Raw genomic sequence first — 24,880 nt, 5'->3', positions numbered from 1 at the left:
TTAAATGTGCTTTGTCTTTGTTTAGCTTTCTATGTCCAGTTAAGGTATACATTTTCTTTTTTTTTCTTTTTTTCGGTGGGTATTCGTAATCTTAATGTACTCTGAGGGACACATTCAGGTCAGTGTTCAGATCAAAACGAAGCTTAGCTGTTGAATAATGCAGGCCATGTTACCTTGGTAACCCGTATGGACACTGAAGTCAATGGCTCCATGTAAATGCAGCACGACAGGTCAGACAGGATAAGAAGTTCTGTTAGTTTATGTCTCCTGGTGTGTTTGTGCATGTGGCTGTGTGGATACTCGCGTGATGCTTGCATGCTCAAGAAAATTGGCTTTCATTTTGTGGAGGGGAAAAAAAAAACATTATTGGGATTAGGCAGAGTAGCCTATGTGGAAAATTGCTGTGGAAAACCTTCATTGCAGTATCTGTGCAATGAATCATGAGTCTGGATCTATGGGGAATCTGTTGACGTTTCCGTGCTGTATGTGTGTAATGTACAGTACATTGATATAAGCTCTATTTCCCCTCCATTAACAAGTTGGCTGTTAGACATTTTCTGTGCTGCTGTGGAACATATGGCCTGTTGTCTCAGTGCTTAGGGAAGGCAGTAGCTGATACAATGTCCTTTGATCCCCATTATTTTCCACTGCAAACAATAGATTGTAATTACCAAACTCCTCCTTCAGCCACAGCGTCGTCTTCTGCTTATGTGCCTATAAGTAAAAATGCCGAAGAAGTCAGACTCATCTGCTGCAGCACTGCAGTTTGTTTGTGTCACTTTGGATCTGCTCTGCCAATTACTGTGGTAGAAAAATTGATGGTGCGTTGTCATCATTTTGCCATCATGCTTGAGGGGGGATGCTGTCAGGTTTTCACTAATACAGCTTAAACCATAGAGAAATGAGTGTTTCAGTGGAAATGTGGGGCTTATGTATTTGTGACATGGTTGTAGGCATAAAAAGGTGGGAGGTGGGGTCGGGAGTCAGGAGTGATTTAAGTTGCTAGATTTTCCCTGAGCCTGTAGATCATAGGGGCCTCTCAGACTGTCCTCCCATACAGTGACAGTGGCCGGCTGATGAGTGGCTGTCGATCGAAGGACTTGCAGAGTGGCCGAATTCTCCACCGCTCTGCAGAACTCGTAGCCAGTCACTCGCTTCTATTTACTGCTTTGAGCGTATATCTGGAAAGGCTTGTAGTTAATTTTACCAAGCAGGAGTATGTCTAGTTTTGGTTCTAAAATAAGTGTGAAATAAGCTTTATGATTAAAGCATGACCAGTATCTCAGTCACAGCAAAATAATTGTTAATCGGGAATGAAACACTGGCCTCACAGATTGTGCAGTGTAGATCTTGCTGAGTGAAAGAGCTTTAGCCTAAACATTTGAGAAGCATTCAAACGGCAGTGATGTGGTGGCATGACACAGAAAGGGAAGGGCCCTTGGCAACCACTGACCAGATCCCAGATGGGGCTCCAATCAATCTGCAAGCCTGTGTGATTGAGGCCTAACACAAGCAAGAGAAAGTTGTTGCTTTCAAGGTTTATTATACTTCTATGTCAATATAACCAACTATGTTAGCGATGCACCAATATATTGTCCAAATATCAGCATTGACTGTTATACTTGTTTAAAACATATGTACCATCCTGGATTTCCATATTCACTAAATTCTTTAAAAAAATACAATCACTTTACTAAAAGTAGAGAAGCCAGTAAACCAAATGAAATAAAAATATTAGAGTATATTAGACTATTTACTGTGGAAAATATTGAGGATGATGCACCATCCTATCCTACATGTAGTAAAACAGGCCCAAAAACATGATGCTAACACCATGCTTTTCATAGATGGTATAAGATTCTTCTGGTGCAGTGCAATGGTATTATCATTCCCAAATCTGTTTTAGGATTGAAAATGTAATGGTTTATACATTCGCTTAAGAACTGAAAGATCCCTGGTTCAATCTCAGGAGAAGACACAAATCCCTCTGGGGTTGCTCAAAGAAGGGCAAAATTCTGCCAAATTAAACATGTGGCGCTTCCTGGTGTGGCGACCCCTTGTGAATAAGGGAGCAGCTGAAAGTAGCTTCTGTTTTAAACAGAATTATAGATCCAATGACATGTCAAAGGGTTTGGTTATTGAATCCTCATCGTCGAGTCCTTTCTTCACCATACTACCTTGTGACTTTTTCTACAGACCCAGGTTTGAGGGGTCAGGCTGACATCATTTCCATTTTATAGACTTTTAACAAGCCACTTCTAATATTTTCACCAGTCATTTATCCCTTTGCAGAATGGGGCTATTTGTAAAATTACATAAGGCACAGAAAAGTTAGAGAAACATATTTAATTCTTTTTTTTTTTTTTTTTTTTTTTTTTTTTACCATTATTCATACTGTGCGATTTGTTTTAGCTATTCTGATGTTTCTCCAAGTGCTAACATTTATGGATGCATTCTCTCTCTAGCACACTTTTTACTTGAGGGTTTTTGCTTTATCACAGGCAGGATTAAAGTAAACATATAATTACATTATTTCTGCAAAATTCCCTCCACGTCCAAAAATTAGTGGGTTGGGGGTTCTTCCATGTGATTTGCCAGTCACTCTTTTATATTTCAATATTGAGTTCTTTTTCCCAGCTTCCCTTTATAGATGTGGTTGAATTTTTAGTATTCATTAACAATCCATAATAAAATCATGGTCTAATTCTCATTGCACTTCCCTTATATGCTTTATTCATTTAAATGATATAATTTGCTTCCATTGAGGGCTATCACAGGAAGTCATGCTTACCAAGATCATATTTTTCCTTCATATTTTGGACAAATTATGGCTCCAAGTTGTTTTCCAGAATATTCCAATTTATTTCTTTGTTTTACTAACGCATGGTTTTAGTAACATTTACATTTGTGTCATTTTTTTCACATTAAGTGGAATTAATTAATCTTTTTTTAAACCTTTCAGTGGGTTAATATACATTTTTTTCTCCCTGCTGTCAAAATACTTGCACTAGTCCCGGTCTATCCAACCCTATAAGGGGGAAAAGTGGTGTTCAATAATTATATAGATGTTTTATAAGTAATGATGTTATTGAGCCATTCTCTGGTAAGTGTAAGTATGATTTAGATGTCTCTTTAGTCTAATATAATCTGCATGTCCTTGCTCCTTCTTTTATGTCATTCTTCCCTTGTTAAGTAAAAGGATGTGTATTATGACTATTATGGCTTGTGCAGCAATGAAAATGAGGCTTTTTCAAGGTGCTGAGGAGAATGAAGTGCAAAGGAAGAGGAGCATGGGAAAATAATTGGGTCATCTCGAACCAATGGGATATTAACGCGCCATTGGGCTTCTCTGACTGTCTTGCTGTCCCTTTTTTTTTTCCTTTTTCATGACTTGCCATGAATCAGGGCACTCCGTATCACCAGGTGATTTACGGCTAATTAAAGCTAAGCCTTTATAGACCACACCTACTGCCCAAATGGACAGAAAACTGAATTGGAGATGTTTCAAAATGCATCTCTTGTCTCCTGGACAACCTTCAAGGCAGCGGCAATACTATAGAGATAATCAAAACATCAGAGAAATGCACCCCTTTCCTTCCTGGTTTATGCAAATAGTCCGTAATAAAAGCATGCTCACTCAGGGGCCTCAGGTAGAGGCAGGCAGGGGAAGGTCACATTGTGGGGAAAATTATTCTCTTCACGGCATGGTAATGAAAGCTTTTTTTATCGAGCGGAGCCAGTTAGGTTCTTGTCCCCAGCTCTCTGCTGCACTGCTGGTCTGGACGCTACTTGTGTTTATTTACTCTGTCCACAGCAGGATGGCACATACCTGTGGGATGGTCATGACAAAGTGAACTTGTAACTAATTGCATCTAGGGGTGTGGCAGTGCCCGCGATGAACTCTGAGGGTTATATTTGCATTAAGAATATCAGCTACTTGAATTACTGTAATTGAAGTTGCGCACATATTTGCACACACACAAGGCATTAGAAGCATGCAGCATACCAGTCAAGCAGTCTCCTTCGGTAAGCATGTTTTAACATTACTGAAGCGGTTTTATGACTCTTCCCCCTACCAGCTGCTGGTGAGTTGGGGGGATCGAGCCTCACACATGATGAAGAGCACCTCCCTGCTCGGAGTGGGAAGGGGAGAAGTGGGTTTTCCATTTCAGCGGTAGTGTGTGCAGCTGTGAATGATTTGTCAGGTAGTGGGTCCACTATTTCAAAGGACCTGAATATATTGATCCAGTCCTCAATGAGCTGACACCTCATGTATCGTCTGAACTTGCCTCTTCTGGAAAGGCTGTTCCAAGAAGGACCTGGGAGGGGGAAAGAATCCTACTGTAAGGTAGAAAGGAATGCTACCAGTTCAGCTCTGTTGAGGCGGTTTAAAAAAGGCTGGGCAAATAACTTTTTTTTTTTTTTTTTGACAAAATACATTGAGCCAAAGGTTTGCTTATCAGCTTTTTCCAAACGCTTTACAGCTGTATTACATGGTCTTGATTGGCAGGTGCAGTTTGCTCCGTTGTCATACAATCCATTAAATTTCCTTTACCTGATATGGATAAAAACAGATCTATTTGTGTCCCTGAAACTGTTGGAAGCTTTGCAGAAGAAGAGTTTTTGCTGGGATTTTATTTTAAGGCCAAGAATTACCTTTGATACAGAAGCTTTGGTGAAGGTACTGGGTTTTTGCAGCCATATTCTTTGGATCTGTACGTTTCAACCATATAAACACTGTAAGATTTGCGAGACTGATCATTTTCATTAATGGCTGCATAAAGCAATTTTATTTTCTTGAAGCAGGTGGCACCTTTTGGTGACTCATTTCCGATGCAGAATTGGGATCTTTTTCTTGGGCTCGAAGCCTTATTTAACGAGTGACGGTATGCCAAACACGTCTCCCACATCAGAGTAACCATATGTTTGTGCGCAGCCATTAATCTTAGACTGGATGTTGACTGTTCCTGTTCTGCCCTGTCCTACCCACGTTATTGTCCCCTGACTCTCACTTCCTGTTGTAATAACGGCTACTGACCACCACACAGATGGCTGTCAGCCAGGCGAGGGCAGCAGAAGGGCCCTGTCGACCCTCACACTCACACCAGCAATTGCGAGCACACACACTGTCTTACATGCAATGACAAATGCCAACACACACAAAGCTGAGGGCATCAGAGTCACAGTCAATGACAAATAGCAGCCAAAGACAACAAGACCCAGTGTGGCGTTCCTGAGGGGCTCTTTGAGATCTCTCACAGGGTGACCCAGTTTCATGACGTACCCCCTTATCCCCTATATGCTAGCATACCCTTTTCCATATTCACCCTAGCATTATTTTATAAGGTTCAGTCATCAGTTATCTCAATTATGTGAATGTTAGCTCCCAGGTCAAGTCATTCTTCTGCTCAGTAAAACCTCTGCAGCCTGGGCTGGTCAGAATCGCTCTTTTCTCCTCTTTTCTTCCTCTCAACGTCCGACCTCATCAGCTAACACGCAGTTTCTCCTATACTCCCCTCAGTTGCAGCTAACACCACTCACCCCAGAGATAAAAACACAACTTAAATTTATTTCTCAGTTCTTAATTCAGTCTTTTTTTCTGCTTTTACAGCAAATAGCTTAACTGCATTGCAGCAGTGCTAGTATGGGGCATTAATATTAATGTCTGCCCATTTCACCCAGCGTGGCAGGGGAGCCTGTCAATCTAGACTTATATTGGAGGGGCTCCTTACGCCAGCGAACACCTGCCTCAGTGCTCAAGCGCCTGATTCGGACGCTAGAAGGCGCCACTGTGCCCTTGTATTAAAGCCGGTGTGCGTTCATTGGCCGGTTTTTCCATAGATGGTGGATATTTCCAGCCAATCCAGATGTGCGAATGTTCTGCCAGTAGGAGTGAGAAAATTGGTAAGAACGGGGGCTTCATGTGGGACAGTTTTGCCCTTGATTCTGGTGGGAACTTGTGGTTTAAAAAAAATGCAGCGTGTCCCTATGTAGCCAATTCTTCGCCAAGGCTAAACGAGTGTTGTTTTGAACCACTGGGAACAAGTTTTGCATTGTAGCTTCAGGCGATAACCTGATGTGGCAAAATCTTTTCTTGAATGATTTGCTTGTTTAAGCCTCAACTCCTACCCAGCGGGTGGGCCACGGATGAAATTCCTCAGAAGTCCCCTATGAGATGTAAAATCTACAGTATGTAAGCAAATACGTCTTTGTAACAAAGGGGACACGTTATGAATGTGAGATTAGGCAGAATGGGTGCGGTTGCTATCACATTTAAGCAGTGCTCCTCTGCATTAAGTGGTTGAAGATGGCTGCAAGCAATGCAGGTGTGTGTGTGTGTGTGTGTGTGTGTGTGGGTCTGTGCAATGAGAGGGAGAGAGAGAGAGAGTGAGCAAAAGAGCAAGGGAGACTGGGATCAGTGTGCTGCGCTGTTCATCACTGCAGCAGTACGCCAGCCCTGAATCTCTGTCCGTACAGAGGTGCTGACTGCCTGCCCCGTGCCTCTCTGCTTTCCTCAAGAGGGTGTGCTGATGATGCTCTCTTTCATTATTCCAGTGGGAGGGAGGCGAGCTATAGGTTTAGCAAAAAAACACCCGCAGAGAGCCAGCCATCCTGTTCCCATTTAGACCAAAAGCTTGCTAGATTATCGTTTTATTTCGAACAGTTGAGCATTTTCACTGACCAGTGTCGACCGTGGCCTTTCCTGCCCTGTGCCCAAACCCACTGCCTCATTTTACTGTTTGAGATCCTGCTTATCTTAAGCACCCCAGTGCACGCTGGTCAGTTGTATCAAAGAGCCAGCGCCGAACTGGCCGCTTCTTTTTTGTCGCATTTTAAAGATATGCCCTGCATGCGTATTCAGGGTTAAACAAGGTCAGAAGTGTTCCCCCCAGCACTGCTGCTGCTGCCTTAATGGTGCCTGAAGGTACACTGTGTACCTATCTACAGAGAAGATACAAGAAGAGTTCAGGGATGTGCTTTTCTAAATGTTGTTTTATATTTCTTTGTATGTGAACAAAGTGAGTTGATGCACTCTTTGCACATTAAAAGCGGGAATGTGTCTCATTTGAGCATTTAGTATTTCTCTCTTCTGTATGCCCATGGGCTAGAGTAGGAACGAAGTTAGGGTCAAGAACAGAGAGATAATGAATGAGGTGAAATACATATTTAAGTCAAACTGCCATACTGTGAAACCTGCTTTGTTTAATTGGAAGAAGGCCACTAAGACATTTAATTACAACACTGTTAATTACAACTTTTTAAGTAAAATCTACATATTTTGATTTCAGCGTAGATTTCCATTCTCTGACTTTAATGTTCTCCTGCCTTTGTAGTTAATAAACAATGGAAATATGTATGTGCCGTTCTGTCTTTCTTTAATGACACTGTCGGCCTTTCTTTCTTTTTTCTTTTCATCCCTACTCTGACACTGTGACTCCTCTCATACATTTGCCTTTGCAGCCACATGTCTATGTGGCACACATCCTCTAAATGACCTTCAGTGACACTGAACCGGTTCTTGTCGACACACGGGACCACTTCTGTTTAACAGCTCTGTTTAAACAATAGATGTTTCTCCCTTCCCACCTCGTCGGTTTCTTCCCCAGGAGGAGACCTGAGTGAATGCAGCTAAATCTTGATTACCAAGTTGCCTTCCAATGATATGCGCTTTTGCGCATCATCAAGGGAAATGTGACCGCCCTTTTTAAATCAAGAGTCTGTAGGGGGGACGGACACTCTCAGATAAGACGCAGCACTTGCACTGCTCAAAGCTTGATGTAAATAACACTGTGCTTGGTAAAGCAACTCCTCCCTAAGTTGATTTAGTATTCTTGTCGCCATGTGTGAAAATGGGATATGCCCTGCTGCAAAAAGAAAAGCTGTGTATTGGAGTGTGCTGTGTATAAGTGGCACAGTCACTGTGACGTGTACGGCACAGTGACTGAGAGTCATAGATAGGTTTTTGATTACATCAGAAAATTTATACCAAAATAACTTGATTGTCCTGACTTTTTGAAGGATTTTTTGTCTTCTCATGCACCAAAGCCCAGAATCTAGCAAAGCACTGACTTCTCTCCCTCCCTTGTCTTCCTCCTCCTCCTCCTCCTCTGTGCAGTGCCATGCGTGTGCTGTTATCCAAACTGCCGAGGCCTTGGATCGTAGACGAGAAGAAGGACGACGGTTATACTGCACTGCACCTGGCCGCCCTCAACAACCACGTGGAGGTGGCTGAGCTTTTGGTGCACCAGGTAGCAACATTTGAATGCATGCTTAATCACTTAACCTGGCAGCTATTTCTGTAATACATACTTTATAACAGCATGTCTACAGAGGCACCATTATCACTTAAAAAGCGCAGCAGAAGCATGCTCCCTGTGTATCTACCTAGATACTCAGATGTTGGGGAGTGTTTGACGCCAATGCTGTAGTTCCATGAAAATTTCAGAAAGTAGATTTGAATCTTGAATCTATCCTGCCTCCGTAGACCGCTGAAATGCAGTCTACGGCATGGGGATTTCTGTTTTGTCAGACCCTTGTGAGACGTGTGAATGAAAAACGCATTTAAATAGTCATCTGTGTAAAGCATAATACAAAAAATTTACATTTCACAATTATCCCAAAGCACTGAAGCAACCTGCACTCTTAGCTTTACCTGCCTACAGACCATTAAAGCAGCTTTCACTGCACTCCCCTGCAGCCTGCAAGCTGTAGACCAGTTGAAGCTCCTATACATGCCTCTTTTTTTCTTTTTTTATTGAATCCATACACTTCGCTGGTCCTCCAGGAGTATTCTTTAGTGCTGCTGGGCCATCATATCCTCCTCCTCCTGCAATCATAAGTTCATGCTCTTTTCTTTTTTTTCTTTTCCTCACCGAGATTGCAGGTTTAGCTCCTTGGAGACTAACTCGCACACGGGTTTACAGCAAAAGTCACCTGATCAAGCAGGAACTGGGTTAATGAGGATATGGTGCAAGGCAGTAACATTGCTGCAACATTCCAGTGCATGAGTGTTCGCAGTGCAAGCTACCTTTCAGCAGGGACAGCTTTTTCCTCCCCAAGTTCCTGCATTGGGCTTGTTCGCAGTGATGGCTCAGCTTTCTATTCAAAAACTGCACCACAGTACAAGGTGCACTGCAGTTTCCCAGCCAGCAAGCCAGCCAGTCAGCCAGTCTTATTACTTTGGGATTTCACACGCTGCCTGATCACAATACTTATCTTCCCTCCACATCTCCTCAGCTGAGGTGTTTGCAATTGGAAATGACAATCACATGCAGCGTTATTGTAGGATGCCTTTTTTTTCTCTCTGTCCCCACCAGCTTCCCGGGTGATACTTTGTTGGTCGGCAGGGCTAAAGGAAACAACGTTCTGTCACGGCAAATAAAAATGTTGCAGTCTTTCAAGTGCAAAGGAATTAAATATAAAATATTTTCTTTTTTCCTGTTTTTATTTCTCTTATTTCATTACTTGTCTATCATCTCTGTGTGCACAACATGTTTGTTGCCCTTGTGTATATTAAGCTTTTTTGCTTCCCTCTTGTTCTCACCACCCAGGGCAACGCCAGCTTAGACATTCAGAATGTCAACCAGCAGACTGCATTACACTTGGCAGTGGAGCGCCAGCACACCCAGATAGTTCGGGTTAGTGGTTCCTCTTTTTCTCATTTGTTCTCCCTCTCTTTCTTGCCTTACTTAGTGAGCATTGTGTCTTTAGTCATCTCTCAGTCGGTCTTTTTACACTGTGCACAAAGGGGAGTAGAAAAACATTGGTGCAGCTCCACATTTAATTTATACGGTTGGATGTCCTGCAGTTGAACAAAGTCCTGCTTCAGAGGGGAGGGAAAAAGGCTCTCTAAGGCTGGTTAGAGTGTGTTAGCGTAGCATCGGATTGAGATTGCCACGTTGCCACCTTGTGGACTCACAAAAAAATGCACTCTATAATTGGGTAGCACAATGCTGAAGCAGTTCATTGTGAGCAGCCGGCAACCTTATAAATCAGGATGTGGCATTTGCATTGTAGCATTAAATTAAAGTTGTTTCACGGCGGCTGCGAATTTCCCTCCGCTGTCGGCTTGTGCAACTCTTTGTTTATGTGTTTCTCTTTAACAGTTGCTGGTGCGGGCAGAGGCCAAGCTCGACGTGCAGGACAAGGATGGGGACACGCCGCTTCACGAGGCACTGCGTCACCACACGCTGTCCCAATTGCGGCAGCTCCAAGATATGCAAGATGTCAGCAAAGTGGAGCCCTGGGAACCTTCCAAGAACACGGTACATGTGCATCTATTATTAACCTCGCTGTTCATCCTATATCACATTTTACGTGTGTCAGGGATTCTTAAGGAGGTGGCCATACATAAAAATAAAACAAATGTTTGTTTCTGTGTATCTGTGTTTACTGATATACAACTTTAGGTTTTTAGAATTTTTTACTGTAGCTCAGTAATAATGAACAATGCTGGCATACTGCAGTAAAGGCTGACTTAGTAATTTTAGGAATGCCATCTTATTATATGATTCTGTTCTGATGTTCTGATTCATTTAGACATTCCCAAATATATTAAGCCAGGAAGGCAGTGCACAGTAATATGGCTCGTTAACGAGTTTGGTCACCAGCCACTGTTTTTCTGCTACTAGTGACTCTGTAACATATGCAGCTTACACTATGCTGCCAAAAGCATTCACTCGTCTGGCTTCACACGCATATGAACTTAAGTGGCATCCCATTCTTAGTCCACATATGATGTCCGCCCACCCTTTGCAGCTGTAACAGTTTAGGAGTTTAGGGTTGTGTTTATGGGAATGCATTTTTCCATTATTCCAGAAGCACATTTGTAAGGTCAGACACTGATGTTGGACGGGAAGGCCTGACTCACAGTCTCCGCTCTAATTCACCCCAAAGGTATTCTGTCGGCTTGTGGTCAGGACTCTGTGCGGGCTAGTCAAGTGCGTCCACACCAATCTCGTTGATTCATATCTTTATGGACCTTGCTTTGTGTATCGGTGTGTGGTCATGTTGGAACAGAAAGTGGCATCCCTAAACTGTTCCCACAATGTTGGGAACACGCAATTGTCCAAAATATCTTGGTATACTGAAGCATTAAGAGTTCCTTTCCCTGGAACTAAGGGGCCAAGCCCAACTCCTGAAAAACAGCTCCACACAATAATCCTCCAGAAATACACGACCTACCAATTTATGGCTGAGTTTCTGTCATTCCCAGTCACTTTTACTTTGTTATAGATCCACTACCACTGACTGGAATATTTAGCAGTGAGAACATTTTACAAGTAGATTTGTTGAACAAGTGGCATGCTATCACGGTCCCATGGTGGGACTGTTGAGAGTGACCCATTCTGTCACAAATGTTTGTTGAAGCAGTCTGCATGCCTAGGTGCTTGATTTTATGCACCTGTGACTAGTGCTGGGCGATATATATATATATATCTCTCATGTGGACGATAGAAAAGTGTCTATTGTGCCATTTGTCTTCTATCGTTTCTAACCTAATTTTATAAATTATTACATAAAATATACCATTAACCCCTTAAAACTGGTCGGAGCGGGCACGCTCTGTTTTGCCTAACTATTTTTAAATCCCTGTAGAACTGGAACCACGTAAGCTAGCGCAATAATTTTTTTGCATATGAAACCGGAGGAGTTGTACTTACATCTTATGCCATCAGCTTGTCCTAGGTCACGGTTTCCTTCCACATATAGCTTTGCAAAAACTGCATAAAAAGCACTTGCAGCAACAAAAACATAATATTCCAGAAACACGCTTTGCCGATCCAATCAGCTGTTCGTAACACTTCCTACGTTGGAATATATGTCAGCGCGAACTATCGCATGTCCGCCATTACCTGCCCGAAACCAGAAGTGACATCATTTTCGCAGAAAATGTAATTTTTTACCTTCAGGGCCTTATAAGCCTATGCTGGTGTTTTTAAAAGTTGTGTTTGACTTTATGCTTTTCTGTATCGTTTCTGGGATGCTTAGAACTAAAATTACACTGTTGGAAATAGTTTATTTTGATGCAGATGCTGTTTCTTTGCAGCAAGTTGGGAAAAGAAAATCTATAGCCAGCCGAAGATACAGCAGTCTTTCACACAAGGCCCTTATGAGAAAACGTCCCAGCACCATAAACAAATCACAGGAGCCATCTCGCATTACATTTGTAAAGGCATGGCCCCTGTTTACGTAGTTGAGAAGGACAGCTTTCGTGACCTTGTCAAAGTCCTTCATCCGAGGTACGTAAGCACTTCAGTAAAGTCGAGTTGCCTCGCCTATATGACGCATGCCGGGCCAAAGTAGAGAAGGATGTTTGCAGTGTCGTGCATTATGCCTTGATGACTGACCTACGGACGAGCAGAGATACGCAGCCCTACATGAGCGTAACCATTTCATTAACAAAGACTGCACCCTCTGCGCTCGCTGTTTACAGACTGCGTACTTTCCAGATGACCACAGGTCAGGTGGTATATAGTGTAGTTCTCCATATTTTCCTCTTTCCTCTCAGGTGACTGAGTGTAGATTCTTGTTATAGCTTTTAGCATTTGCATTCTTGGAAAACTTGGAAGTTGTCCCAGTGCTCTTCAGGACCTGTATACACACCTTTAATAAGATCAGCACGTGGGCCACTCTCCAATATGTGAAAAATGAAAGCGCTCCAGTCTCCATCACCAGCATCACTGGATAACTGCACCAGCCCATCATCCGCTCAGCAGCCAACAGTCAGCTGGCTTGCTGCTCCCTTTTACCCATCCTGAACGAGTCTGTCCCTCTGTAGAGGCCAAAAGGGCCATGTCAGGCCGCAACTGTCTCTATGTTAACACCACATCACTATGCCCTATGGGGAGAAGTTTAATGCATGGCTTCTGTGACAGATTTTCCGTACCTGTCACCTTCTGTCTCCCTTCCACTCCATTTTCTTCTCTTTCTCCACCTCCTCTCTTCTGTCCCGCTTCCTGCCCTCTCTGGTTCCCCCCGCGGAGGAGCGGAACCGACAGACAGCAGGCCTAATTGAGATGTGTGCAGTTGGGTCACTCTCCCATGGCTCTCCCCTCCCATCAAAACGAGAATCGAATTAGCCGGCCCGATGGCTCCATCAGCATGAGATGTAAAAGCTACTGGTTGGAGACAATCAGACATGGAAGTTCTAAATTGCAGGAGAGACTTTGAATTGGGGTAGACTGAGTGTGGCGATGAGCTATGGGAGGGAGACAGATGTTACAGTTAATGGGATTTTGGGTTCGGGGTTAGAAGAATATATTTTCTGACAGTCATCTTAAGATGTCTTTCTGATCGTGTTATTCAAAGTGACCCCGTATGTATTTTAACATGAGTTTAAATCTGAAGACATTGATAAAATAAAAAAACTGTACTCCTAACTACATTACTGGTTCAAGTTCCACTGTGTGTGAGGTAGAGGCACATCACAGACCTCCCCTTTCTCCAGGTTCAACTTTAAAATAATCTGTCATGTCAAAAAAAACCCTGGTGCATCTCTAAGTTTATGTGTTTTCCTGCTTCTTTCTTGTTCTCTGCAGTTAATCATGGGCTTGGGCACCCAGGGGGCAGAGAAGAAGAGCGCAGCATCCATCGCCTGTTTCCTGGCAGCTAATGGAGCAGACTTGACCATTCGTAACAAAAAGGGCCAGTCCCCTCTAGACCTGTGTCCGGACCCCAGCCTCTGCAAGGCTTTGGCCAAATGCCACAAAGAAAAGAGCAGGTAAATGTTCTCATCTGACATTTTGCCGAATTGGATGTGAAGATCGATGCCACTCATGACTAAACAGTGAATATGAAGCTGGAGCCAGGAGGTGCCGGGCCGAGCTCAGCATAAAAAAACAAGCGTGGACAATCTGCATAAAAGCTTAGGTGAAACGGTTTCACAGAACATTATGTGCCAGGCTGTTCCTTGGCTAGCTGCTTCATGGAGTCTCAGGAATTCAACACACAACCAACCTTAAAGCTGGAAAGTTAGCATGCTTATGATGCCTTTTCGTCCATCAACAAGATTACACAAAAATTACCAAACTGAATATCATGAGACTGAGCAGACGTGTGGAGCAGAGGGGACAGGAAAAAAACTTGAAATTCTGGTGCTTTCATTGAGTTTTTTTAAAACCTCAGATGCAATCATTTTTTATAAACTGTGGATAGAGGGGAAAAAAATCAAATGCATATTTAGCAAAAAGAATAAAGTATTTCCAATAGCACAATCAGAGTTCTAAGTATCCCAGGAACTTGTAATTAGAGAGGCACAGAGTCAGACATCTCCTTTCAATAGCACCGGAGGAGCTGTGATAGGCCTTGGAGGAGGGGAAAACACTACAATTCCCGGGAAGATGACATCAGTTGCTGAACATAAAAACATGTCAAAATACATGCTGACAACGTGATGACGTATATTCCAACGTAGGAAGTGCTGTGAACAGCTGATCATATCCGTAGCGCGTCTGTGTCTGGGCTATAATGTTTTTGTTGTTGTATGCGCTTTTTGCACGATATCTGTAAACCCATTAGTGAAAGGAAGCAGCGGTCTGGGACACAATGAATGGCATTAATTCTAGGTATGCACTAAAGGGTTAAAGATATAAAGGAAGAGATAACATTTTGGTACAGTCATGTTCTATTTTGTTCTTTTGATTTCATTTCCTCATCTTTCGTTTTCTCCGGCCTCTCGCTTGTAATCGTTTCTCTCTCTCGCTCACACACTCTCTTCTGTTCCAGCGGCCAGGTGGGCACCCGCAGCCCGTCTCTGAACAGCAACATCGAGTCACTGGAGGAGTGTATGGTGTGTTCGGACATGAAGAGAGACACTCTTTTTGGGCCCTGCGGACACATCGCCACCTGCTCCCTCTGCTCGCCTCGTGTCAAGAAGTGTCTCATCTGCAAAGAACAAGTGCAGTCGAGAACTAAGGTATCAAGAAGCACAGCTGCTACTTGACACAGACAGGAGTGAGGATTATTTAATTTTTCTTGTGTTTGTCCGTCCACAGATCGAGGAGTGTGTAGTCTGCTCCGATAAAAAGGCAGCGGTGTTATTCCAGCCCTGTGGCCACATGTGCGCTTGTGAGAGTAAGTTAACTTCACCTTTCAGCATCATTTTGCCTCTTTTGGCTTCTGTGTGAGTATTAAAGCGAATATAGATTTTTTTTTCTTGCACTGATGATCTTCTTCATCTTTCCTCCAGACTGTGCCAGCCTCATGAAGAAGTGCGTACAGTGCCGGGCTGTGGTGGAACGCCGCACCCCCTTCGTACTTTGCTGTGGAGGGAAAGGTATGGAGGATGATGCCGCTGATGATGATGATGATGATGATGATGATGATGATGACCTTAGTGAGTGAATTTTCCACACGTTTCCTTTTAATCCACCCCCTTTCTTCAAAGATTTTTCTTTTTGTGTTCTCATTTCTTTACTTTTTCCAAATAATCTGCTTTACTTTTATTTTTTGCTTTGTTGCTGCTTAGCTTTTGCAGTTTGTTTATGTTTGCGTCATTATATCTCAAATCATCGTGGCCGTTCTGCTCGAGCATCCCTGAATGACCTAAAAAGTTTATGGTCCAAAGTCTGGACATATATAATGATTGCTGGGGAATTTTTGCTACATATATCAAATACGTTTTAAGATATATTACAAATGAAAATCTCACCACCATTTCTTACCATAAAAATTATATATACAATAAAATGTGTAATTTGCATCAAGAAATGTTCAGAATTTTTCAGCATAAAATATGGCAAAAAAAGATTAAAGCTGTCTTACAAACTTCCATGTTTGTGCACACTTTAAGAAAAATATTGATAGTACAGAAATAATACAATACAATGTACCTGCACGTCGTGTTAATGCAAAACCACACATGCAAAAAATTAAGAAAAGTGTTGTTGTCATTCAGTTTTCTTGCACGAGTCAGCAAATATGATATCCTGTACCACAAAAACAAACAAACGATCCAAAATCATCATCATATATATCCAGAATTCAATCAAGGCACATTAAGGCAAATCAGAGGTGGCTGAGCAGAAAAAGTTATAAATATGTTATGATTTGAGGTGGAATGATCATCACTGTCATGTTTTCTTTGTATTTTTTCATCCATAGAGACTCATTTAAAAAATATATATATATAAATAAAATTGTTACGCTTGCTTTCCAAACTGAATTCTACATCTAAATCTGTCATAATGTAATCATTAGAACCAATTGGCTCGCACCATTTGTAGTAGCCTCCACTTAGAGTTTAGCTCGAGTGGACGGCAGCCTCACTGCCATGTCTGAAATCAGCACACAGATCTTCAGAGCAGAGAAGATTTCGTTTCAAATCCCAATCTTTTAATGTAGAACCCTAGAAGCCATCTCCAGATTGACTTTTACTGAATAACGTAATAATGTCAGAGCACACAGATAACCTTATTAATGTTCCTTTGGCCTCCAAAAGTTTGACTAATCACATTCACATAGAATGGATGAACTCATTTGTAAGCGTATCGCAGAAATGACCTGCAGCTCCTCCTATGATGCATGCATATAATACCCACATGAATCCACATTATAAGATCTCCCCCATTTCTGAAAAGAAATATGGAGCAGTTATGAAACTGTGCGGTGTTTTCAAAAACATTTTTCCAGCTGCAAAAGAGCCAGTTTCGATTTATTTTACCTAAAATATTGTGATGACAAGATGCACAAGTTATTTTATTTTTGGTTGCATTCACGATTCACCTTTCTGTTCTGCGGTGCATATCACTAGTGATTTCTTCTGTTTTTGTTTTAATTTGAGTTTAACAGTGGCACTGTAGCAAGTACGCAACTTTCATGTTTATACACATACATCTTATTTTTTTTAATTTCTCCATTTGTCAGCAAGTCGTACTTACCAGGCGTGCAAAAGTGAATGCAGACCCAAGCAGTGACACATACACTCATGCAAGGGGCAGCATTGAATGCTTTTATTTTCCCCCTTTCCCCAGTAACCCTGCTTGTTGCTTCCTGTTTTAAAAGCAAATCTAGTGTGCAAAATATACCTGGCACTTGAAGCATTTTGACGCCATTCTTCTTTAATTTGGTGCATGGGTTTCATGTTGTACCTCTAACCCAGGCAATAGTCACCTGTAAGCAAAAAAGGGGAAAAAACACGTGCGACTTTAAGCAACCAGTAGAAGAAACTCTGTTTCCCGTTCTTTCCCTGATCACTGTTTCCAACTTGCTAGTTTTGCTTCTCAGATTCTTTCTCTGAACCTCTCATAGAGGCTATAGTGAGTAGTCTTGGTCATCAGGCCAGCCGCTGAGCTGGTGAGGGCAGCTCCTGCTATAACAATGTGACTGGTTATTCCCAGCAGGGAGCTCTAACAGTATGGCAGGGGGATCCCAGGATCTTCTCCAGCCCAACAATCTGGCACTAAGTTGGTGTAAGTATACCTCCATGATCCCCTCCCTTAAGAGAGCCTTGTTTATAGAGAACCTCCTGCAAACCTACACCCCCCACCCGAAGGTGCTGCCCTGGCCCCTCTCCCCCTCCCCTTAACCCCCTTTCCTCCGTTTCTCTTTCAGTGTGATGATATATATACGTACGATGCACATCCCAGGAGTCACACTGGTGCTCGCCGTGTTCTGGCAGATGTTTGGACAGCGAGAATAAGTCTCAGGAGGGCATCAGTCCAGAAAATTTGTGTCGAGCACTTAAATAATCCGTTCAGGAAGTTTCACACACGTTTCATTATATACGAGCGAGCAAGCGAGCGCTGCATGATCATTTGTCCCGTGCCAGTTTATATTCCAGATAATTGCAAAGTGTGCTTTTCAGAAATCAAATGTAAAAGCAAGTTAGCGCGGACTGCCAGAGCCCGAGCTCGTTTGCCAACAGTAAACTTCAGCGCGCATGTGTTTGTGATCCTTCTCCATTTTCCAGAACCCATGTTTTAAAACGTACTCGAGCACCCGGCTCGTTTCAGAGCGGTAATGTTGTTGTGGCTGCACTCACTTTTATTGGCAATATAGTTTATAGTTTAAGAGGTCAAATCTGAGGTATTGCCACTGGTGCTAATCTTTTGGCTGATAAGTGCAGTTTGTTTTATTCTCACCATCTGTTTGCGTCTTTTTTTTTTTTTTTTTTAATGTCCAAACAGCCAGCGGAAACATCCCAGCCCTGCAGAAAGACAAGGCGAACACCAACGTCAACGCTGACGTGCAGAAGCTACAACAACAGCTCCAAGACATCAAGGAACAGGTAAGGTCACTAACCAGGTGTGGCTCGTGAACTAAAGCGGAAGAATAAAATGCAGTTGAACTGCAAAACAATAACCATTGCTGTAAAATTCTTAGGGATCAAATGCACGCCGGCACCATAAAGTTATTGTGCAGGGCTCGGCTCGGTAGTAATACTGACATGTGAAATGTGGAAAGGGTTTTACTACGACTGTTGCTTACTTGTGTGCAGACCATGTGTCCGGTGTGCCTGGACCGGCTGAAGAACATGATCTTCATGTGCGGCCACGGAACCTGCCAGCTGTGCGGGGATCGAATGAGCGAGTGTCCCATCTGCCGCAAGGCCATCGAACGCCGCATACTCCTCTACTAGACCCGCCGACGAACTCTCTTTGCTTCTCTTAAAGCCCACGCTGAACACGCTCGCCATGCGGCAACCACACCTGCTGCTGCTGCTGCTGCCTCCATCCTCACAGCCACCCGCGTCAGCCAGGCACATCTAATTCTGTCCCACAAACGCTTTCTCAGTGGGTCCATTGCGTTCAGGTGGAATTCCTGTTACAAAACAAGGAAAATCGATGAATTGACTGAAGTTAATTGTGCTGTCCTGTCGCCGTCAGTGCAGCCAGAAAGAAAGACGCCTGTTTCAGAGACTTCATCCTTTTCCCTCCCACCCCCCATCTCCCTTTTTTGTGTTGTTTCCATTTATTCTCTCAACATTTCAAACAGTTGTCCCGTCTCGAGTCTGAAGTTCAGAATCAGAGTTTTGGATGTGATCACTTTGGGGGGTATCAGCAGAGTGAGAAGCGTGGAGGCGACGAAGGCGGCCTGTTACCGTTTGATATAAAGTTCTCATTCATCTGTTTGCAGTCCAGTGCCCACTGCAGGCAGATTTTATTGTATTTGTAAACCTTTTTTCAAGTGTATTTGTATTGGAAGCTCCTTCGTTTATCACGACAGTATGGCAGTATGGTTGCAGCTTTGGCTATTGCAACGCTCTGCTCACCGACTGTCCCTGCTCTTAAAAACCAAATGTTGGCAGTTTTTGCACTACAAAAAGCAGGGTTTAAATACTCCGGCCCCCACCCCACGCTGACTCCAGGGGGAACCCTTGGAGCTCAGTGACAAAACGCAGATATAGTAGTGTAACTGCCAGGTAGCGTGCTACACCCCGTACTTTGTTTACTGAGCTGAGTAACGACAGCAGTGTTGCAGCACCCTATTGGCTGCAGATTTAAGAACTGCCGTGTAGGGATTCAAGACAAACACAACTCTTTTGACTTCTGTCCACTGACACCCCCCACCTCTCTTGTTGTAATTGTTTGTTCCACACACAAACTCACATGAGGCAAACATTTCTGTAACAGGAGAATCTTGTCGCAAGTTAGTGTTAAAGTGTTTTGAGACTTGTTGGTATTGTCTAACAAACAAAAAATATATGTATATATAAATATATACAGTTTACTGAATTGCTAATTTATCGGTGATGACATCGTGCCATTTGCTTCCAAAAAAACAAAACAAAACTTGTGAACGAACGTTGGGGGGGTAAGGTGCTCTTTGTGTTACTATTTTTTTTAATTTAAGCGTATTTCCTTTTCTCAAAGTCTACCTAGTACAATCTATTACAACACTAAGATGAAAATATAGAGTAAATTATTTTGTATCGCTGCCCAAACAATAGGACTTGTAGGTGTCACTGCCTTCCTACGATGTAGCCTCAAAGTCTCTCAAACATTCTGCTCCAATCTTTGTGTTTTTCCCCCATTTTTTTGACAGTAGCTTTCTAGAAATCATCAGTAGAAGCTTTTTATTTTTTTGTGGCAGTTTTAAGGCAAACCTGTTCGTTTGCAAAACAAAAAGTGTCTGTTTTTTGTGTTGTTATTTGAGAGGAAAGATAAACTTGCCTTACCTCTTTTAAAAAGCAGTTGCCCGTGCGGCGACTCAGCAAAGCGACTAACTAACTGCTTGGGGATTTGCAACCACGTGCAAGCTAAATTTTTTTGCCTTTTAAGCAACTTTAGTACAGTTTTGTTTCTTTCCTGGTCACGACTCTATAAGCTAGAAGCACTAATACGCTTTATGGTAGTATTTTTTGTTATGGTTGTGTTTGAACAAAAAGCCCATTTGTTCTTTATTTTCAGTACCTGTAACTGTCCTTGTTAGACCTGTAGACGGTAGTATTTTCTTTGGCATGAATGTTTGACATATGCAGTACGACCTGTGTCAATAAAAGAAAACGTTCAGTCTGTATTGCGAATAAGTGCTTTAAAAACAAACAAACAACAAAAACAACCATATAGCTGAAATAAAGGCCTCCGTGAACCAAGAGACATTAAAGTCTCTGTTTGTTTTTAGATTCTCCTGAAATTTTAATGAGCTTTTCTTATGTTTGTTTTTGTTTTAAAGTTGAGCTCACATGTTAGGGTCCTATAGGTGAGAAAATTAGCATTTTGTTGCTTTTCTCCTGCTGTGCAGTGTCTGCCCTCGCAGAGGAGACGGGTGGCCCAGAAGGGAGGCGAGAGGTAATTGAAAATGCTAACACCTCATAATGACTCAGCACCAGCGTGTGATAGGTCAGCTATGCTAATCAGAAAGAGACAGAAAAGCGCAAGAGTGGGGTGCGGCGCGGTGGGTTTAGGGAGTTTAGAGTGATGCATCTTCTCCGCTGAGCAGTGCGACAGCAGGGCATCTCCTGAGCAGTGAGAAATTATGACCAAAGGCCATTTATGTTCTAGCTCATTGACTAGTCCATTCATAACCTGGACGTCTTTGAGCTTGTCTCACATGCAGCAGCAGTATACAGCTGCTCAGAGCGAGACATCCATCATGCTGTCACCCTCTCACTCAGTGAACACTGTACAGGAGGCTCTGACAACTTTTTCATACCATCTTGGACTTTTTGCACGAGGCCCTTACAGATGCTGTAAAGTCTCCTGGCAAGTCTGTGATGCTTGGTTATTTATATGCAAGCACTAGTCTTTAAAACAGTAGAAGACCATATGGTTGACCAGCTACATTGTTATACAGAGTCGCTAGCCTAAATCTAATTTAAACTACGTGTCAGTGGGATAAAAGCGACATACTTTCTTTTATGGATGGATAAAAGTGGTGTGGTTGACACAAATCTGTGGAGGTTGCTTCCACCACTGGGAGTGGATATCTACGAGTCAAAATTTTTACCTACTAACTCAAACTTCTGATAAAATAACTTCAGTGGCGGGAATGTGCTTCCATAAAGTCGTTTCTGGTTAAAAAGGCTAAAGCTGGAAATTTCCTAGCAGTAGCAGGTCATAGGCTTGACTACCAGTACACATTTACACACACACAGAGGGCAACAAGTTACTTATTTTTCTGAGACTAGTAAGAAACTGAACTGTTTGACTGATCTCAGCCTCATCTGGGGTCAGCTGTGAAGCCGTACCTTATTGCCCAACGATGTTGCAGACATCATTGCTTCTCTGGAAATGTCTTTCACAAGAGTGACTTTGGTTTGGGATATTCAACCATGACATGTGAGTGTAATGTTTGCCTCATAAAGCCATAAATCATTTGAATACCATTACAAAACTGGCTGGTGGAGCCAGACTACTCTGTGTATATCACTCTTGACTGACTGCAGACCCCGCTGCCATGCTGACTGACAGTCGGGGTGCCGGAGACGCTGCTATCTCTCGCCTTGCCGCTGCCTGATCCTGGGGAGCATCCCTGACCACCTCACCCACCAGTTTCAGCTGCTTGAAGACTCCAGTGTTTGCTGACGAGGCTGCGGGGGCCTGTTACTCCCACACCGGGGGGTCAGCTAATCCACTCGCTGCCCCGCGGAGTGTGAGTGATGGTGGCCCAGCACGGGCAGGCTTGAGTGAGCAGCAGATAGATATGAAACAAACCCCCGGAGAGCGGACCGGGGCGACCACGATCAGGAAAATGTCTGCTACCCCGCTTCGAGCCTCTGCTGTGATCACTGAGAAGGGTCAGTGACATCCATCTGTCGGAGGACTGAGCGTGCCGCAGGGGGGAGGAAGGTGTATGGCTCCCCACCCCCTCAGGCTTCGCCCTTGGCACTGGCTCTGAAGTTATGACCCGACAGACAGAAATAAATGCACTCCACACACATCTAACGTGGAGTGAAGTTCCTCACAGGGCTTGCACATGCAGAGCTCAGAGCACATCACAAGGTGGCAGTACACCCAGCGACTAAACACTACTGGTCTCTGCTGTCATGAAGGGCCTTGTATTTGTGGACAGCAACACAGTCTGTTTTGGTTTTAGACACCATTTTTCCTCATCCTGCCGCTCCAAAACGACCGCACCAGTTTAAATTTACGACTGCATGCAGAACATGACGAGCTGTGATCCCACGGGTCTTCTGCTAACTGAGCAAAAACGTACCCAGAGGTAACACGCAATGAAAACAAGTTTACTTATTGCACATGAAATGCATTTTTTCTGAGTTATCTGTATCGACTGGTGAGTTTTGTTTAGTTTTTTTTTTAAAAAGAAGGTAAACTTGGTGTGGGTTTAGACCTCGAGCCATTTCTTAGTGTAAACAGCATTGGAGAACTTCAGACTTCAAAAGCTTAACGTTTTCTGAGCTTCAGAAATCAATTGCTCCATGACTCCAGTCGGGCCACACAGAAAGACGGTGAAAATGCTTTCATCCATCTTGCTGTGGCCCGGTTGGGCTTTTCCTGCCATGTTGGAAGCATTGATCTCTGACTGTCTGAAGGTCCTCTCTCTCTCTTTCTCTCTCATGTCATGCAGTTCAGAAGTCTGGCTGAATTTATTGTCTCAGTTTATGGTCGGGCTGAGCAAAGTGCAATCTGGTTGTCTGGACAAACTCTTCGAGGACCAGAGAAGAAGGGAGGGACGTGACAAAGGGGGCCTGGATTTGTACATTGCTGCATTTTGGGATCACTTTTTTTTTTTCTGTAAAGGAATTTAACACAGTAAATTGTTGACAGACATGAGCAGTTTTATTTTTAACCACTGGCACAATAAAGATAAAATGTCTTCATGTTTGTCAGTTTATAGTTGTTTTTTAAAGAAATTAATTAAAGTCATTCGAATGGCGCGATATGATACAATCCTTCACGTGTTTTCATGTGTTTATATGGTGACGGTGGTGGTGGGGGGTGTACCTGCAAGCTCCACCTTAGATAGTAAAGCCATAAACTCCGTTATCCTCTACCTCAGATCCTTCTTCAAAACATATAGGCCCCCGACTTGCTGATTGCTTTATTGATATCGATCTGGGCAAAGTGTCGAACCACTTGTTCATCTCGGTCAGAAGCGGTTAATCGGTATTTATCCAATGGGAGGAGATGGGGGAGGTCGACACAAACAACAACTGAATGAAACAGAGTCCTGTAGGTATAAGGGCATAAGGGAGCAGGAGGCTCAGTGCCAGTTTATCAGGTACTCTGTATTAACGCAGAAGACCTGAAACACGTGTCCACAGTGAGCCGTCACAAATACATCCATAAAAATAACCAGGCGAGCTTTAAAACGCCAATCAATAATCCATGCAGTGGACTGCACAGACATGTAGTTTACTGAAAATGTCAAATGTCTATGACAGAACATGGAAAATAGTAAATGTAGTGAAAAAAATGCAACAATCTATAGAAATCTCATCATAAAACGACTGCTGTCAGGACATAATCACTTAAGAAATGAAGCTTTACGACCCTTTTAAGCAACACAAGTCAATACAAGTGAGCTCAATATAATCCAGTATACTAAAAATGAAATGACATACAGCCGTAATAGCAGTCGCTGTAAATGATAACAGTAGATTACAGGGAACAAGTCAATAGTAGCTTTTCATTTAAATGTTATTGGGCTCTCCAATTTGCTTCCCTCTGTCTTTCACACCTTTCCTTTCTTAACCTTGGACTGTAAGTAATCATGAGCAACTGTATTCAAATGGTTTGCCGCCGAGGGATTATTCATGCCCATTCCTAATCTTAATTTGATGTAACATTAGAGAATTTGCCTATACTAGCACAAGCGTGGAAAAGTATGCTGCTATATCACATCCTTATGTGAATTAATTACAGTTTATTAGGCGTGGAGGTGCTGCACATTCACAGCTGCAAGCTGAGCACTCAGAACGACATAAATACTCATTAATGGCAGTTGACATTGCATCAGCTGCAAATGCTTTGTCCAGGCGTTGCATATCATCGCAGTAACATTTGATGCCTTGCTAGCTGAAAAATATTAATGCGAGGCTTTAAACTCTGTAAAAATTTTGCAAACGTTCTGCGGCTTTTGACCTATTGGTCGTAGCCCACTCTTGTGCCGTCCTTATCATCGCAGCACGATTGGAAACTGGAGCCGTCGAGCCACATTTACAGTGCAAATGTTATCGTTCCAGTGACACTTTAAACAGTCTTTATCAATATATAGTCATTCAAGGTTTATGAGCTTTGATAAAATGCCACTAGCGAGCAGGGTCATTACGCTGTGTAGCTACAAGGTGTCATTTCAGATTACAATTATTATTATTTTTTTCTGCAGAACATCTGGAACGAGCTGATGCTCAAGAGTTTAAGATAAATACTCGGTGGGTCTAGAGAGCAAAAGATATTGATTTCCCCCCCTCAGGAAGAGCAGCGTGAGGGCAAACTACGGTGTGAGTTTGGCAGAACCTTATCGGCCTATTATC

At 42.9% G+C, this 24,880-nt stretch overlaps 1 protein-coding gene across 5 annotated transcripts in view; it reads left to right on the top strand.

Annotated features, from left to right (window-relative positions):
* The window catches only part of mib1 (MIB E3 ubiquitin protein ligase 1), a 57,248-nt gene extending 36,710 nt beyond the window's left edge, over nucleotides 1-20,538 (top strand). The window contains exons 13-22 of one of the 5 annotated variants that reach the window (XM_005742577.1): nucleotides 8,117-8,249; nucleotides 9,552-9,638; nucleotides 10,107-10,265; nucleotides 13,542-13,723; nucleotides 14,728-14,917; nucleotides 14,997-15,075; nucleotides 15,191-15,277; nucleotides 17,343-17,411; nucleotides 18,129-18,229; nucleotides 18,440-20,538. In XM_005742577.1, coding sequence (XP_005742634.1) covers nucleotides 8,117-8,249; nucleotides 9,552-9,638; nucleotides 10,107-10,265; nucleotides 13,542-13,723; nucleotides 14,728-14,917; nucleotides 14,997-15,075; nucleotides 15,191-15,277; nucleotides 17,343-17,411; nucleotides 18,129-18,229; nucleotides 18,440-18,580 — 1,228 coding nt within the window. In that variant the 3' untranslated portion in view covers nucleotides 18,581-20,538. Of the gene's footprint in view, nucleotides 1-8,116; nucleotides 8,250-9,551; nucleotides 9,639-10,106; nucleotides 10,266-13,541; nucleotides 13,724-14,727; nucleotides 14,918-14,996; nucleotides 15,076-15,190; nucleotides 15,338-17,339; nucleotides 17,412-18,128; nucleotides 18,230-18,439 lie in introns of all 5 variants that reach the window. The other 4 variants (XM_005742576.1, XM_013913224.1, XM_005742575.1 and 1 more) reach the window with 4 other exon arrangements.
* Nucleotides 20,539-24,880: the final 4,342 nt, after the last annotated feature.

The sequence above is a fragment of the Pundamilia nyererei genome, unplaced genomic scaffold (genome assembly GCF_000239375.1).
Source record: "Pundamilia nyererei isolate P.nyererei 1_Seehausen unplaced genomic scaffold, PunNye1.0 scaffold00121, whole genome shotgun sequence".
In the NCBI taxonomy this organism is placed as follows: domain Eukaryota; kingdom Metazoa; phylum Chordata; class Actinopteri; order Cichliformes; family Cichlidae; genus Pundamilia; species Pundamilia nyererei.
This window is presented reverse-complemented; position numbering and strand designations above follow the sequence as displayed.